The following is an 18583-nucleotide window of genomic DNA, read 5'->3' as shown; positions in this document are numbered from 1 at the left end:
TATTTTATTCTTTTTAAAGATTTTATTTTTATTTATTTATTTGAGAAAGAGGATATGAGAGAGAGAGAGCATGAGAGGGGAGAGGTCAGAGGTAGAAGCAGGCTCTCCGCTGAGCAGGGAGTCCAATGCGGGACTCGATCCTGGGACTCCTGAGCCGAAGGCAGACACTTAACTGACTGAGCCATCCAGGCGCCCCTTCAAAGTAATTTTTAAAAGGCAAATCTGTTATAACATTTTCCTGCTTCAGAGTCTTTCCTTAGAGATTTTAGATTTTATCCTAAGAGTTAACATGGCCTGAAATGCTGGAAAAATCTGAACCCTTCTTATCTCCCCTCATCAGTCCAAGCAGAAAGTTAGCCACACTGACCTCCTTTTGCTCTCTGGGATGGGTTCCGGTACTTGCTGTCTCTGCACCTTCCCATTATTTGTTTCCAGTGCTTGCAGTAAATCCCTTATACTATACACATGTGAATCCACGTACTTCCTTTGTCAGGCCAGTTCCCACTCAGTCTTGAAAGCTGAGCTTCAATGTTGTGTCTTCAAGAAAGTGGTCCCTGCCTACTTAGATAAGGACTTCATGCAGTAGCAGTTAAATACACGTGCACTTACTTGTTTAGTGCTTGTCTTCCCGAATGTAGGGTGCAAGCTCCACGTGGGGACGAGCAGTGACTGTCTTGGTCTCTTGTTCTCTGGCATCTAGTAGAGTAGCTCGAGGTGGCAGTCAGTACCTATAGAGTGACAAGATGAGTATATGAGCAAATGCTAAGTATTTACTTCAGGACTTTATTTGAAATGACGGGGAAGTTTCCCTTGATGCTAATAATGTATAAAAGACTTTGATCAAGGAGTTCATTCAGAAGTCCATCAACATTTAAAGAATGCCTAGTACAATGCAGTTGCAGTTACGGAAAATGTTAACCAATTCCTTAAAGACCGGATAGAACAAACCTATTTCTAGCTGCTTTCTGACCTGTGGTGAGAGTATGTGCCTTTATGTACCGTTGTGTTGTCTCAAAGCCAATGAGACCATCCCTAAGACAAACCTGTCATACTTTCTTAGCTCGTTTTTCGTTTAGAAATATAACTCTTCTGTTAACTTGTTCTTGGTATGCCCAGTGGGCTGTCTTGGAGTTCGAATGCTGAAAATTCATAGGCATCTTGTAGCAGCCTTTGGGAAGACCAGCTTTAACCTCACTTTAAATAGCAGCTGGAGGGATAGAGGGTGTAAATTTAAAATTACTTGTGCGTATTCCCACATGCGTGTAGCCGGTTACCCTACAAGCTGAAATTAGCTTTTAAACTTTAAGCTGAAACTGTTTTTTGAAAGGATTTACATAGTTGATACGTAAATATCTCTAAATGTGCTCTTAGTTCTAATAGTTTCACACTTTTTTTTAAAGGTGGTCTGTCCAGATTGTAGTGATGAAATTGCTGTGAAAAAAGACAATATTCTTGTTCGATCTTTCAAAGATGGCAAATTGTAAGTATGATTTCATTAGGGGTGAAAAATATGCTGTTTTTCCAAGTTAGGATGGTAAATGATAAATTAGTTATTTCTAATGCTTATGCTTTTACTTTTCATCATACAGAATGTTTCAAAGTATGATCATTTTTCACATTATCATTTAAGTGGTCTTACAAGTCTGCTTTCCTTGATCATTTTTTTTTTTTAAAATCCCAGAGTTTACCTTGTTTGTCAATATTTGCCTATATAGTAGCTGGTGATGTATTGAGGCAAATTTAAATGTATCTACTGTATCTAATGCTTGTTGCTATCTATGAAATCCACTTTAACAAAACTGAGGTAATCAGAAATTTGAAAACTGAAATTGCATACTGGTTTGATTATATTAAGAAATTATTGTTAATTTTTAAATGTGTAGTAATGGTATTATGATTTTTAAAAAGAATTTTCTTTTAAAGCTTCATAATAAAGTATGTTATAAATCAAATTAAATAATATCTGGGATTTGCTGTAAAATAATCACATGGGGTGGGAGGAAGTAGGTAAGGATGTAAATGAAACTAGTAACTATGAGTTCATGATTATTGTAGTTGGATAATGGATATGTGGTGGTGGTTCATTGCACTGTTCTGTCTCCTTTTGTATGTTTTTGAAATTTTTAAAACAAAAAGTTAAAAAAATAGGCAGGTTGAAAAATGTATTTGGAGTAGTTCTCAGGGGTTTGTAGATTGATATAAGCCAAATGCAGAAGAGCTGAATGATGGAGAACAATGATTTATTATTGTAAAATAGGAGGTAGATGTGATATATATGATAGAAACTCTCCCAGTTGCTTGGATCTGACATCCTCCCTATGGCTGGGAAGTTCCATGAAGGATCTTTAATTATATATTAGAAGTTTGCTTTTGAGCCTAGATTCCAATTTAAAAACAATTATCAAAAGAACATTTACATTATAAATATGTACATTTTCTTCCAGTCTTAAATTTAGTAATCTCTTGTGAACATCCCAAGACAATGGCAAATTCTTATTATTTGACTTCTTTTTTATTGGATTGATCCTGCTATCCAGGTATTTTCATTTATTATTATTTTGGATAGCAGGATCAATATTTTCATTACTGCATTAGGCAGGGACTCTGATATTTGAGAATACCTTGTAAAACATCTCTCAAGGAGGGGTCATTCTGTAGATGATTACATATTTTAACATCCTGTCCAGCATTTTATTTGGGAATTGCAACATTGTGCAGTCACTTTTGTTGTAAATATTAATGTTTCCATATTTTCAGTATCTTTTCTGTGGTGCATGATTGGCCTCTTAATCTCTGTTGTGTTTTTGTGGCTTTTTTTTTTCTTTAAAATTAAAACAAATAATGTAGTACTTCAGTGCCGAGAAAGGATGTCCATGAAATTACTAGTGACACTGCACCAAAGCCTGATGCTGTATTAAAACAAGGTAAAGATAATCTTGGGATGATTTATGGCTAATTTAAAAACTGCTAAAGTGTTTTTGAAGATCAAACTTTCTTTTGCTCTTTAAAAAGTACATATTTTTGAAGTTCTGTCTTTGAAGTTCTATTTGGTTCTGTATGAATTACACTTTTGTAAATCCGTGTGTCTTTTGCTATTACAGGGCTGCTTTTTCATCTTTAGCTTTTAATCGGGGCAGTAGTCTAGGAGTGGGAAGGAACTAGATCATTAGCCAATTACTATAGACTTGCTTTTGCCTAGTAAATAAAATATTAGTTCCCGAGGATTATAGAAACAGGAATCAAAAGTAATTTTGATTTGGCACTTCTTGTAGTATAACAATAATATTTTATTGAGGAATATGCCATAATTGCCTTTCTTACTTGATTTTTGGCATTGTAGAACTTTCTTATTGCCCGGGCTCATCAAATCTGGTAAGATGCTATGTAGACTAGTTAAAAATCAGCAAGAATTCGTGGCTTAGAGTTCCTGTCCACGTATTGTAAAAGAAAAATAATTGTGTCTTGCTAATTTTGGTTTAAGCTCATTATTGATACAATTTTAATTCAGGTTTTACTAGGAATGAAGATAACGTATCTATAGTATATTTTCAGCTATTGTATGCTCATTACAGTGGCTTTGTGCTTGGTATATAATGCTGTTTAATAATCACTTGTTGAACCAATGATTAGAAATTTACCTATATTTAAAAAAAATTTTTTTAAAGATTTTATTTATTCATTTGACAGAGATCACAAGTAGGCAGAGCAGCAGGCAGGGGGCTTGGGTGGGGGGAGAAGCAGGCTCCCTGCTGAGCAAAAAGCCTGATGCGGGGCTCCATCCCAGGACTCCGAGATCGTGACCGAGCCGAAGGCAGAGGCTTAACCCACTGAGCCAACCAGGCGCCCCAGAAAGTTTACCTATCTTAAAGTTGTTTTTACTAGGCGTCTTTAATTTTTGTTTAAAAGAAGAAAACTGCTCTTTTCCTTTGTATTTGTTTGAACCTAAGTCACCTTCCAGTAACAGTAGTTTGCTATCTTTAAATTGGGTGCCTGATGCTTAGGACTGCTGAGTTTTAAATGAGTTACTAAAGTCACAGTGCCTGGCCCACAGCCAACACTTGATAAATGCTAATAAATGTATTAGCATAGTGGTTCATTTTTTTTATCTTGTTTAATGTTGTTAGACAAATCAGTTGTCTTAATTTCTCCAGTTCATACAGTTTTGGTCCTCTCTGCAGCCTTTGATCAGGCCCTTGAGTTTCATAAAAGTAGAACTATTCCTGCTAATTGGAAGACTGAACTGAAGGAAGACAGTTCTAGCAGTGAGGCAGAGGAAGAGGAGGAGGAGGAAGATGACGAAAAAGAAAAGGAGGATAATAGCAGCGAAGAAGAGGTAAGGACAGACAGCTGGTGTCTTAGGAAACGCAGAGAAACAGTTGGGTTTCCTCTGTGAGTTGGGATTTGGCACAAAGTCATCAATCACTTCAATGTTTTTAGTATTAGAAATATTTCATAATAAAAATGTGCTTGTGCTATCCATCATAACCAAGTAGTTTGCTTGCTTATTTAAAATAGAAATATGGTCTTGGGAAATTAAAAATATTAAGTTATTTCAGTAACCTCAGAAATGTTTGTTAATCTTGCCATGCTTTTGGTTTATCAGATAATAAGGGAAATACCCACCTAATATGGCAGAGTGCTGCTTTCACATGCTTTTCATTGTCCCGTGGCCAGCTCTCACCTCCTACTGTGTGTTCATCTGCATATTTTATTGAAGTACCTTGAGAAGTATAAAATATATTGTCCATCTAGTATTATTAAAAGATTAATCAGCAAAAAGGATTAATATCTCTTCGATTCAGAGAATCTTAAATTATATCTAATGCAAATGGGTGGATAGTTCTAATTAATAAGGCATTTGTGAATTTATATGGGTCAAGGAGATGAAGTTGTAGATTTTACTGTAAATGGTACTTTAGGTCTAGCAATGATAAGTACCAACAAAAGATGTCCATGATATTACTGGTGATACTGCACCACTGTACTCATTAATGTTCTGTTGAATGACTGCCTAAAAGTTAGTGGTGAATGGTGTGGATAGTGAAGCCTGTGTCTGTGATCATTATGGGAACTGGACTGAATGTTTTCAGGAAACCAGTAATTTAATGTCAATATATAATATTTTAGGTAAGTTATTCTGCCATCTAACTGTAATAAACAACTATTGATGAAATAGGATTGTTTTAGACATTGTGTTTTATGACATAGTGCTTTATGATGACAGTGTGTAGTGTAGGAGTTTCTCAACTTCAGTCTCCCCACTACATTCTCTTTAAAATGCCAAAATGGGGCACCTGGGCGGCTCAGTGCGTTAAGCCTCTGCCTTCGGCTCAGGTCATGAACCCGGAGTCTTGGATCGAGCTCCGCATCGGGCTCTCTGCTCAGTGGGGAGCCTGCTTCCTCCTCTTCTCTCTGCCTGCCTCTCTGCCTACTTGTGATCTCTCTCTCTGCCAAATAGATAAAGTCTTTAAAAAAATTTTTTTAAAATGCCGAAATGAACAAGCAATCCTTTGCTTAAAACCTCCCCAAAGGTCCTTTTCACCGAGAAGTCAAGCTTCACTTGCAGAACCTCTTACAGTCTGGCCCCACCTTCATATCACTTCTCTTGCCATACCTTGCCACTTTGAACTTGATGCTGAAGCCGTATTAAATTATATACCTTGTTGCTACTCAGCCTGTACGCATACCAGTACCTCTGCCTGCACTGCTCTTCCCTGTTCTCCCCCACTTAGCCTGGCAAACTCCTGTTCAGTTTTCAGAACCCTACTCACATGTGACCTCTGTAAAGGGAGGCCTTCTGTGAAGCATCACCTCCCTCACCTGAGGAAAGTCAATCACTCTTATTTGCTAGTCTAACCTGATACCGTTCCTTGTGCATGTTTTTGTTATTTATACCCCTTCCCCCCACCCACACACGTATCACCTGTTTTCTCCCCTATACGCTCCTCAAGGGTAAAAGACCCGTGTTACTCGAGCGTGTCTGTCAGCATGTATAACATGTAAATAAATGAGAGTCAATAAATACTAGTTACTAAAATTTTTGTTGGCTTAGATTTGTGTTTTATAAATGTTTTTGTAAAAGCAAATATGGTTTCCAGTTTAAACATTTTAAGTTAAATACAAACTTCACTGAAAGATTCTTGTGACAGGAATACATTTGGCAGTTTATGTAAGTCAAATATTGTATCGGGGGCATTTAAGATAATATCTAGAAAGTTAGATTCCCTTAGATTTGTATCTGATTACTTTACCAAAGCCTAGCTTCTGTGGCCCATGTTTAAATTGAGAAGTGCAGTTTTTTTTAATGAACAAATTAATAATTGTTATTTATTCTTCTCTGCTCAACCAGCAGACCTAAAAGTTTATCGACATGGATTTTGTTTCTGGTTTTTAACTTGCCTTCCTTTGCTTTGCTAGCTTTTAGAATAAAGGGGTAAATGTCAAAACAATGGCATTAGACACATGATTTTTAAAAAATTAAGATGATAGATTTATTTAGACTATCCATTGAAAAGTATGCTCTTAAGTTTTACCATCAAAGATGCATTTGTTTCAGTCAGAGTAACTGTAACCCCAGGTGTGGATTTTGAATCACTTTCTCTGCAGTTACTCCTGATCATGTTCTCCATCGCTTATTATTTTTCTTTTATTTGATTCAGCACCTGGCATAGTGCCTACACTTACTGGTGCTCATTAAGTGGTGTGTTGAATGGATGATAGTCACTGCATTGATGAGTTCCTCCGTCTCACCTGCTACCCTGCTCCTTGCAGGTCGCTTCAGGACCAGCTCCCTACTGCCACAGCCCCTGGCCACAGCAGCAAGAAGCTAGTCCCTCCCTTGTAATTGATAAATCGGGGAACTATTTTATTACTTGAAGATTTCCCTAAGTCTGAATCTTCAGGTATTGTAGATCAAGTTTGTTCCCCACTTTACTGATTTTATAAGCTTGAAGTGCTATACAGTGGGGCTGTATACAGTGAAGGATACTTGTGTTACAGCTAAGGGGACCCACGCCTGTATAGTTCTGGAGGAGCAGTAGGAGTCGGTTTTGATGTTAAACCCTGACCCGACTTAATATAAGTGAGAGTAGGTCTTCTTGAGCCTGTGGCCCTGATTTAAAGAATAGATATCTGATAACGGTAAAAAGCTCATGAGCCATCTTGCTAAGTCTCACTTATATGAGAATTTACATTTGGAATTGTCACTGTTGAGATACCTTTTAGGACATACTCCTTTGGAAAGCATAAAATGTCTAGACTTGCCAGGTTTTGAATAGCTTAGTGTTAAGAAATAATTTTTACTTGGTAAAAAAAAAAAAAAAAAGCCTTTGAAACATTTTGCTAAATATTAGTCTCTGCTGTTGGTAGGAAATCTTGTATTAGTAAACTGCTTCCTTGAGAAAAATAATATTTTCTTCTTCTGTGACTAAAATTAGGAAGAAATAGAACCATTTCCAGAAGAAAGGGAGAACTTTCTTCAGCAGTTATACAAATTTATGGAGGATAGAGGTAAGTTTTTTTAAATTCATGGTTATTGTTATAATGTATTATATAGGTAATTAATACTTTAAGAATTCTGTTCATTAAGCTTCATGTCACCTGGCTCATGATCTAATGAGTCAGGTCATGGCTCGCTTCTTCATTGGCAGCATTACCAGCACCTAGCGTAGTCCCTGTCATACAGTAAATGGAATGAGGACTTTGATAGTATTTTGATGCATATTATGGCCATGGACCCATATGGCCTGAATTCTGTCCTGGCTATCTGGCCCACCATCCATGGGTCCCCGAAGAACTCTTAGTACTAGGGAGCAGTAGCAGAATGGGAATCATAGTACCATTTTATTTGCACCTACATAGGTGCTTTCAGTTAAAAGCCTCCCTCTCCAGAATCACTGTTTGATATAATTAGGATCTGTCTGTATGGGTTCATGTGAGGGAGGGAGGGAGACATCATAATCTAAGATGGGCCATAAGTGTTCTTGTGACCCAGCCACACAGAACTAAGCAGAGAATTAAACCATCCAAAGAGTTAGATGTAGAGAAAAGTTACAGAGTCTCAAGGTAAGCCTTGGTTTAGCTGTTTGAATCAGCCTAATGTTGTTAAGGAAATGCAAGGATTGAGGAAAAGTGGTGTGGGTGCTAACCTTTAATTTCTGGTCCTGACCTAGCCCGCTGGTCACCGTGCCCCTGTTACCGTGCTGCTTTTCTGCTGTTTAGAATATAGTGTCTCCTTTCCTGGGAAGATGCTAGAAAGGGAAGTGAGGAGAAGCAGAAAACTTTTTAGCTTGAGGAGGACAAAATGAATAATATTTAGAAGTGCCACCGTATTCTGGGAATTAATTTTCTTGCAGGATGGGAATTAATGTTTTTTGAATCCTCATTTGTAATGCTGATAAGTAGAAGCTGACTCTGTCTTTTGCTCTCATAAGTGATAGTGGCCACTGTAGTGTACGTATCTTTTTATTGTTTGATAGGAAATGTCTTTGCTTTCATGTTATTTCCTTGTGTGAAAGGAGGCTTGCCCTAAGAGTGTAAGCAATTTCCTAGGCTTTTGTGTAAGATAAATAAAAAAGTGAAGAAAATTTTAAAAGTTAATATTAGAAAGAGTGATAAAATATGACCATCCGAGTCATAGGTTGTTTTGAAAGGGCCACGGTTATGTTTCCATCCCATTATTTCCTCTACCACTTTCTAATGGTTTGGTAGTTTTAGTGTCCTTGCCTTGCATGGTCCACATTAGAAAGAAACAAAACTAAGTGGCTCCGTCAACTGAGTGTCCGACTCCTGGTTTCAGCTCAAGTCTTGATCTCATGAGTTGTGAGATCCAGCCCCGTGTTGGGCTCTGCGCTCAGCGGGGAGAGTGCCTCTCTCCCTCTGCCCCTGACCCCTCTTATCCCGTGCACTCTCTCTCAAATAAATAAATAAATAAATAAATATCTTTAGAAAGAAACAAAACTATATAGTTTCATGCTGGAATCATTGTTTAGACTAGGAACCAATTAATAACATACAAAGAAAGTATCATGAAAATCACCCTCATTGTGAAGCTGTTGCCTGTTAATTATCTTATCCCTTTCTTCAGTTCTACTAAACCTTGTTTCCTTGATTTAAAAAAAATTTGTTTCGTTGGTATTTTATTTTGCTTTATCGACTGTTTATTCTTTTGCTCATCAAGGAAATGAAAATGGAATGAAATCATATAAGGTTTCCAAAATCTGGTTTGAGAAATTTTTTTAAATGAAATGGGCTTAAGTAGTAGACATCATATTTTGATTAAGGGATTTGTTTTTTCATATATACACTTTGCACTATATGTATTCAAATATTCAGTGATGAATATTTGTGAATATTTGTGAATATTCACGTATATTTGTGAATACTGAATCTTGTAATTTTAAATAAAAAATGTAGCATGGTTATAATATATTTTGTATTTTCTTTAATAGGCACACCTATTAACAAACGGCCCGTACTTGGATATCGAAATTTGAATCTCTTTAAGTTATTCAGACTTGTACACAAGCTTGGAGGATTTGATAATGTAAGTATTACAGTTAGAAATGAAACATGTTTTTCATACAACATGTTTTCTTGTCTAAAAATTACTTAAAATTATATACTAATAAAAACTTAAGAGTAGAAGGAGAAGAAAATGGAAAGCACAGGTTAGAACCAGGTAGCTTCCTTAGACCAAATTTAAATTTAACTAAAGATTCTTTCAAATGAGCTTTCTGATTTATTGTTAAGTTTGTCAAACTTTAATAAACCACCTGTGTATGTCTGAGTCACAGCACAACCATATTGATAGAAGTTCGTCCTCTGTCTCTTTTCCACTAGACTGTAAGGTCCTTGAGAGTTAATATTCTTTATATCCTTAATCTCTTCCATTCTGTCTGATGCACACATACACACATACACGTACATAATGCATATGTATATGTAGAAACATGCAGAAAAAATCTTCGTTGAACCAAAGAAATTATCTTAAGGTTGCCATGATGTGTGGTGTCCCTTCAATTAAGATTATTCTGGGGGAAAAAAGGATTTTGTATAATAAAATATTTTATTAAGTTCCTTAGAACTGCTTTGATTTATTAAGCTTGTAAGTTTTATGGGAACTAATACTTTACTTAAAGAATTTTATCTGCAGCTCTTCATTACAAATTTTGATTTAGAAACCTGAATATTTTCTTTTGTACTATGTCAGGGCTAATTTAAAAATGAAAGGGCCTAATATGTCAACATTTGTAATTCTAAGATTTATTAGAATACTAAAACTTTAAAACATTGTTGTAAACCAAGTTTTTCATTTAGAATTTATTAGGTTATTTTCATTCCTTTGAGACCAGAACCAACACATGTAACCATATATATGCTGCATTAATAAAACTTTTATTATATTCCAGCCTTTTAATTTGGGAGTTTTCATTTTACTTTGTTAGATTGAAAGTGGAGCTGTTTGGAAACAAGTCTACCAAGATCTTGGAATCCCTGTCTTAAATTCAGCTGCAGGATACAACGTTAAATGTGCTTATAAAAAGTAAGTCAGTGCTCTCTTAATCTCACAAAACAAACTGAGGGTTGCTGGGGGAGGGGGTAGGGAGAGGGTGGTTGGGTTACGGACATTGGGGAAGGTATGTGCTATGGTGAGTGCTGTGATATGTTAATAAAAAATTAAAAATTAAAAAAAAAGTTAGTGTACTTAATAAACCTACATTTAATACTTTACCTAGAGAGCAGGTTAGAATTTACTGTATAACTGACTAATTATTTCTTCTAAGAAGAAATCAGTAATTTTTACTAGACTGATCCCTCTATAATAGCATTTTCTACAGTGTACTCTACGAATACTACATCTCTGAGATATTCTGTGAAGAGAGTTTTTGTGGCCAAGTAAATTCGGAAAGTAGTATGTAGAGGTTAAAATGCCAGAGTGTTAAACAGTTGAGGGTTGAATCCTGGTTCTTCCAGTTACTAGCTTTTGTGCCTCTAGGACCATTTCTTTGTTCTCCTAAGCTTTAGTTTCCTCTTTTGTAAGATGGGATGTTAGTCCTTGCCTCGTTGGACTACTCTGATGATTACATGAAATTTCATGTGAATGCAGAGGCCTAGTGAACGGCATGCAGAAGTGCTCAACAGAGGGCTACTCATACCTTTAATAACTACTGTTGTTACAGTTACTATCCTTAACCTTCTGTCTTTTCACTTTTAGTGTAGGTTTTTTTCTTTAAGATTTATTTATTTGAGAGAGAGGGAGAGGGCTGGGCAGAGGGAGAGGAAGAAAGAGTCTTAGGAAGACTGCACTGATGAGGCTCGATCTCAGGACCCTGAGGCCAAGACCTGAGCCAAAACCAAGAGTCGGGTGCTCAATTGACAGCACTACCCAGGCACCATAGTGTAGTTTTTTTAGTGACTTTTTTCCTTCGAAAAATGTTTCTCTCTGGGTTAAAGAGATTGGGAAGAACTGAACTAGAATAAACAGGAATAATAATATGGCTCAGTATCTGAGGACTTAAAAGAAATGAACACATTTTAAAAACCATAACTCTACAGCAGTATTTTGAAATGTTTTCCCAAATGTAATTTCTCTTCATGTTTCCAGATACTTATATGGTTTTGAGGAGTACTGTAGGTCGGCCAATATTGAATTTCAGATGGCATTACCAGAGAAAGTTGTTAACAAGCCATGTAAGGAGTGTGAAAATGTAAAAGAAATTAAAGTTAAGGAAGAAATTGAACCAGAAATCAAAGAAATAAAGATTGAAGAGGAGGAGAATATAATACCAAAAGAAGAAAAACCTACTGATGATGATATTGAAAGAAAGGAAAATATTAAACCCTCTCTGGTAAATCAGATACTGTTAATGGTGCTGTACCTTCTTTGGTATATTTTCTACCTCGTCTATAAAGTTTTCATAGCTAATTTTTCGTAAAATGTTATACTTTATTTTTTGTGCGTTTTTTTCATTAAGTGCTATTTTTATATTTAATATTAGCTGTTATTTTTGCTTAGTGTTTTAGGAATGGCAGGAGTTTCTTAAAATTACTACTACTTTTCTCAATATTAGTATTGGTTGGTACCTCCTTTTGCTAACAATTAGAACATGAAATGAGGGTGACAGTTTATACTTTTGTTGGTTTAGTTCCTCTGATCTTTTTCTAGGGAAGTAAAAAGAATTTATTAGACTCTATACCTACACAGTCTGATCAGGAAAAAGAAGTTAACATGAAAAAAACAGAAGAAAGTGAAAATCTGGAGGATAAAGACGAGGAGACAACTGGGGTGGATGAATCCCTCAGCATAAAGGTAGAAGCTGAAGAAGAAAAAGCAAAATCTGGGTAAGAAATTTGTTTTTGGTTAAGATGCATTTTGGCTGAATGAATTCTAGCAATTTGCTCTTTATTTTTGTATGTGTATGTTTGAATCTAAATTTGACAAAATACAGGATTTTTGAGTGGTTTGCATTTATTATGTGAGTTCCATGTGCCTCCTTCAGAGACCCTGCTAATGCGACTTTGTAGCAAAAGTTCATATTTTTGATCCATTCTTCTTGCTCTCATCATGGAAATATATGAAATTTTGAGCTAGAGAAAAAGTACTTCTTTCTACATTAAGCTTTGCTGAATAACCAGATCATATAAATTTGGGAAGATGGCTTTCTGTTATGTTTTGTAGATGGAATGTTGGCTCTAGATTTTAAGTTGTACTAATTCCTTAAGCAAAAAATAAGAATGGAAAAGTGCTAATAATTAGTTTTCAAAAGGCCAAAAATTGTTATATTGTGTTTATTGTGTCAGTAGCAATTACTTGTTTTGGTCAGTTTGGAATGATGAACTTACTTATTTAGAAATGTAATTTATGCACTGCCAGTGGACCCCTGGATTTTTGTAGGTGATCTTGGGATCTGGTCTTTATTTCTGAGGTTTAAACAACCTAAACATCTCCATTGTTAATGGCTGATTTAAATAAGTACAACCAAATGTTTTTGATCATTTTAGTATTTTTCTGAAATTTGGCTACAGCATGCAGACAAGCAGGGAAGGGAAGCAAAATATGCTTCCTTAATATAGTGAGAGGTGTTTGTTTAGTATACTTTGTTATATATTTTTGTGTACAGATGTGTATATCAAGTACTCCTTTCTGTTATTGGAGATTATCTCCGCTGTTAAGAAACTTAGTAAGTACCTAGCTTTTTGCCTAAAATCTCTTGATCATTTTAGTGTCCTCTGAAATTCTGGCTGTGGCATGTAGATAAACATGGAAGGAAAAACCTGGGTTTAGAAGAATATAGTATAAGTGTTTTCTCATTACACTTTGTTGTAGTCCCGTGTGCATGTGTGTATTTGAAGTACTCCCAGCTGCTACTGGAGATTATTTCAACTCTTAAGAAACTTAGTAAGGATTCAGCTTTTTGCCTAAAAATCTGATTTTTATATCTGCGTATATTTCTGGAATATCTACTGTGTGGGAGGCGCTGTGATAAGCCTGTATTTTCTTTTTGTTACTAATAATTAATTTTTCAAGTTGGTGTTTCAGTTGATTTTATAGTGTAAACTATATATTGTAGGTTCTAAAAAATTACTTAACTATATAGCTTTTTAATTTACTATATATACTTACAAATGTATCATACCACAAACTGGAATTTTCCTGCCGTGACTGCCCTAATTTGGTAGCTGTTCTTCAGAAGTGTTATGTGTTGGGAATGTCCAAGATTGATTTCTGAATTTTATTAGATGAGTACAACAGAAAAATTTTACAGTGATAAAGAATCATATGTATTTCTCTAGCATGTAAACTTTCTCTAAGTAATTAGCTACTACCAGGAACTTTCCATGTCCTCCTCTCATACCCTAGGTGTAGGAGATTAAGTAAGTTAATTCAGGTAAAATGCCTGGTTCAGTGGCTGGCCCCATAGTAGGTATTAATAAATTATAGGTTTAAAAAAATTTATTCCATTGTGAGGAGTGTGACATCAAAATGGGAAAATTTGGTATTTCTTTGTGAATTCAGATGAAAAATACTTACACATTTGGTTTCTCAAAATACAGTTCTTTAAATGATAAGTAACAAAAGTGTGCGCACATGTGTGTTGTGTACGCTCATGCACATGCACAGGTGCAGCGCATGCATTGGGTGTGAGTGAGGTATATATATAAATTGAATTTCTGAAATCTGTATGCTGTTTACATTTTATACTTTCAAAGGATATCTTTGCTCTGTGTTCTATCTCGTTTAGTGCATTTACCTCTGCTTTTTGCCACTGAATTATTAGAGGAGGGAGTAGGGTATTTTATTTGGCTGATAGTAATTGTGGTGTTTGTTTTTTTATACTTTAGTATATTACTTAAGTGTTTTTCATTTGGTTTGTTTTTGAGTTTGATATTCGATGCAAAATTTTTATTTTTAATTTTTGATTGCTTTATTATTACAGTGTTAGGGTTTTATTCCAGATTGAAATAAAGATTGCCCTGGCTGCCACTTAAAGTAGAACTGTGCTTGGTATTACTGGCATTTTACAGTTGTGCTCAGTGCACTGTATAAGACCTAGTTTAGAATTTGTTGCCATTTAAAAAATCTTAGATGTTTTATTCTGCATCTCTCTTTTCCCAATATATGATGATTCTGAGGTACATGGTAAATCTCTTCAGTGCATAGTAAATTTCTTCTTTTGTTGTGGCCACTAGAATACACTTCCTTTTCTCCCTGATATGCAGAGATACAAGCTTATGATTTAAGCAAGTAATATTCTTCCCCCAAAAATGTCTTTAGCATTTTAACTTTTATATATTAACATTTATTTATTTAAAATTGTTAATAATAGTGTATCATCTATAATACCCTTTCTAGTAATTTTCTAGATATTTTAGCCTTGCTAGTAATTATTTCTTCATTCTAGACATGTTAATGTATTTTTAATAATAGAGTTCCTATTTTTTTAATCTCAGATTATAGCTGGTTTTGTTTAGGTCTTAATTTTTAAGTACCTATTCATTTGAATATGAATGAGTCTTTAAAAATAGAAATAATTCTTGAGATTCTATAGACTTTATGATGTATTTCAGAGAAAATTGTTGCATTTGTTAACTTTTGTAAATTTAGACAATTTCACAAGACTGCTAGGTTTCCCTCATCCCTCCTCCCTCACTATGTAGAAGGAAAGAGGTAGGAGAATAAAAATTCTTTATAGTGTTGCTTGTATTACTATAGATTATTCTTGTTGCTTCTATAACTGCATGATCAGGAGTGATAATAAAGTATGTTATTGCTAAGAAGTTTGCATAGAAGAATATAAAACACAAGTTATCAGTGGAGAAAGCTTCTTATGTAAATATTATATTCATCAACTTTTAAAGCATAATTACTTTTAGCTGTCTTGTAGTTCTGTTTTATGATCTTTGTCAGCTCTTAAGTGATGGTTTCTTTTTGAGAGACAAATTGTTGTAAAAAGTATAGACAGTTTTTATACTGTATAGCAGATAAAAACTTAGAACTAAATATAGTTGAATTTCATAGTTTTTTAAAAAAGTTTTAAAAAAATAAATCTAGTGTTTGGAAAGATTTATAATTTAAGATTTTCTCCAACTTTAATACAGATTTGTGGCTGAATGCAAATGCTCTGTTTTTAAAAGTGCACAATATTGAGAAGATTGAAATGGTTGCAGTGCTGCTTCTAGAATGATTTGACTTCTAGTTTCGTATTACTTGGAGTTGGCCTCATATACATATTTCATTGGAACTTCAAAGTTGAAAGAATTGGTAGAAGACTTTCAGTAAATATACAGTAAAGAAAGCAGAAATTGTAGCAAAGTTAGAAGACTAGAAAGAAAAAACTTGATGTGATATTGATGTGAAATTAGTCAAATATTCCTGTGAAAGGTAAAATAATTCAGCTAGCATAATTTTTGAAATTTTGTTTGGAGCACCTTTTGAACTCAGTAAGACTAGCTGTTGGCTAGTAAAAGTTTTTGTTTTAAACATCCTGAGGCTGGAAATACTCGAATAGAAAATAATTTTTAGTCTGAAATGGCTATGGGGTGTAATGATTTTTGTTTTTGTCAATACTTTTGTATAAAACATTTTTAAAATAAAACATGAAAAAGTTGTTATAGTCGACCTTACTAGTTTCTTATACAACTTCTGTTCTTCTGGCTGTTGGAAATTTTCTTTTAATGCATTTTTCAATCTTCATTTTCTCTACATGTATCCTTCTGTAACCATGGTCATCTTAAACAGTTTTAGTTTTTAACGTTACGTTGAAACTCAGAATTTCATACACATGGAACCTGCTGTTCCCGGAGCAGTCACAGCCACGATTTTTATCATTTTATGTGGTTTGGAACTGAAAAGCTTGTGAGGTGTCTTTTATTAACTGCAATTTTTTAAACCTTTCAAGAGATGAAACGAATAAAGAGGAAGATGAAGATGATGAAGAAGCAGAAGAGGAGGAGGAGGAGGAGGAAGAGGATGAAGAGGATGATGACAACAACGAGGAAGAGGAGTTTGAATGCTATCCACCAGGCATGAAAGTCCAAGTGCGGTATGGACGAGGGAAAAATCAAAAAATGTATGAAGCTAGTATTAAAGATTCTGATGTCGAAGGTGGAGAGGTCCTTTACTTGGTGCATTACTGCGGATGGAATGTGAGGTAACTTGAGTTTTAGCTAGTGATTACTACCTAAAAACACGTATAAATTAATTTTCTATTTTCAAATTGAATTAACGAATTACAGACTTGTCAGTATTCTAATGGAGGTCATAGTACCATTAAAAAAAAAATGTAGATTTTAGCATGTAAATGCCTCACGTAGTGACTTCCTACTCACTGTTTTTAATACTTAGAAGATATTCTTAGTGTCTAGAAAACTGAAATCCGTACAGTTGATTTTTATGTTATACATGTAGATTAACAGAGGCAACATTGGTGAAATGACAGAAAAATCTTTAAGTTAAAAGACTTTTGAGCTTCTTGATGTCTGCAAGTTAACTACCAGGCTTCTTGCTCTCTTGCATTTACAGCTACATTGCCACAATAACCTCTTCTTTGCCATCTTAAGTCATCCCATTTCTTTCCTTCAGTAGGCAGGGATTTTAAAGTTGCAATCTCTTCAGAAGCTTTCGCCATTTTAAGGGGGCCGTTGTTTCCTCGCTAACAGCTCTCGCGCGACAGCCTTCTTCAGAAGCCCCAGAACTGTGTCTGTTTGAGACGATATGGTGGACGTGTAAGCAAGTCGGCTTGACTAAAATAGAGTGTGCTTTCTGACTGCTGCCGACCCTAGGGGGAAGAAAGGCGAGACTAAGGTGTGGTTTTAGGTTGTGTTCAATGACTTAAGGTCTTTTCTTACACAAGTTTTCTTTGGTTTATCCAGAGAGATTTTGTATTTGAATTTTATCCCAAATTGGCAAGCCCGTTTTAGGATCTGGTCATTTAGGAATCTTTTAAGAAAAACTTAATGCATTTTGGAATATTTGATATTACGTTTGAAATACAGCCTGTGCTCTGGTAGGGTTGTTGCCCTTGAACAGTTTATCATAGAAGTTTTATGTGGTGGTTTCATGGTGTACGTAGTATCTTCAAGGAGGAATATAGTTCCCATGCTTTTTATTTAAATTGTATTCTCTGATTTGGAGAGTTATTAAGAAAACATACTCTCAAATGCTGTTTCCTAAAAAAACTGTGCAGTCTCTGTTTCTTCAGAGTCCATTTTGTGCCATCCTGTTGTGGCAGTAGGAAACTGTAGGAAGCATAGCTAATCTGATTACCTTTCTTATTTAGAGAAAAGTACAGTTCTGATCCATTCTGAAGCTTGGAAGAAAATAACAATTTAAGTCATAAGGAAATGTTCAGAAGTTTTGTTTGGGACTCATTCTTTATTATTTCTGACTAGCAAGATAAAGTTTTAGAGTTTAAGAATGCTGCTATCATAAGTGTTGTCCTGAAACATAAGCTTTTCCAGGGAATCCGTTTCAACATCATGTGTAATTTATCCTTTTCTCTGTTGGCTCTTACGCTACCTCTGTGGTGCATGACTTTCCTCACCTGCAGGACTGGCTGTTAAATAGATCATGTTCAAAGGAAGATGCTTGAGATCTGATATCGCTGCTATAGGAATATTTTGCCCAGTCTTTGATATTTCATCGTTTTGATCTTACTAAATGATCTTACTAATACAAATGTAGAGGGAGTTCCATTTATGCCTAGGATGTAACTGTAAATGTTGACCATGTTAGCTTAAAATTAGGAAAAAATTGAATCAGGAAAAATTAATAATTACTGAGTCATGCCCACAGGATAGGTAAGAGCCACATCCTCTTTTACCGCTCCTTGAGTTCTTCAGTCCTAGTTATTCTGCTGGCTTATATAATGAGGCAGTTTTTCTAGTGGCCTTTATATTAAATACTTTAAATTTTGTGGCAGGTAGAATTTAGGTGTTCTCCAACTTGCAGTATTATCAGGGCTTGATTATTTTCTATTATCTCATTAAACAGAAAGGAGGCTTATAGGTGAAAGAATTGAAACATTCATAAAATTATTCTGCAAAGAAGATCTACAACTTTCTGTTTGTTAAGAAAATACAG

The 18583-nt window shown here is 35.1% G+C and overlaps 1 protein-coding gene across 5 annotated transcripts in view; it reads left to right on the top strand.

Moving 5' to 3' along the window:
- Positions 1-18583, top strand: part of ARID4B (AT-rich interaction domain 4B) — a 142236-nt gene that overhangs the window by 84821 nt on the left and 38832 nt on the right. For 3 of the 5 annotated variants that reach the window (XR_013967918.1, XM_080822832.1, XM_080822831.1), the window contains exons 9-17: positions 1401-1480; positions 2848-2924; positions 4179-4333; positions 7437-7509; positions 9450-9544; positions 10446-10543; positions 11606-11849; positions 12167-12342; positions 16401-16652. Coding sequence is in view for 4 of the 5 variants with exons in the window: in XM_080822832.1 (XP_080678958.1) it covers positions 1401-1480; positions 2848-2924; positions 4179-4333; positions 7437-7509; positions 9450-9544; positions 10446-10543; positions 11606-11849; positions 12167-12342; positions 16401-16652 (1250 nt within the window). In the remaining variant the exon portion in view is untranslated. The remainder of the gene's footprint in view (positions 1-1400; positions 1481-2847; positions 2925-4178; positions 4334-7436; positions 7510-9449; positions 9545-10445; positions 10544-11605; positions 11850-12166; positions 12343-16400; positions 16653-18583) is intronic. The other 2 variants (XM_080822833.1, XM_080822834.1) reach the window with 2 other exon arrangements.

The sequence above is a fragment of the Martes martes genome (genome assembly GCF_963455335.1).
Source record: "Martes martes genome assembly, chromosome: 14".
Classification (NCBI taxonomy): Eukaryota; Metazoa; Chordata; class Mammalia; order Carnivora; family Mustelidae; genus Martes; species Martes martes.
The sequence above is the reverse complement of the archived record's forward strand: the minus strand, read 5'-3'. Positions and strand labels throughout refer to the sequence as shown.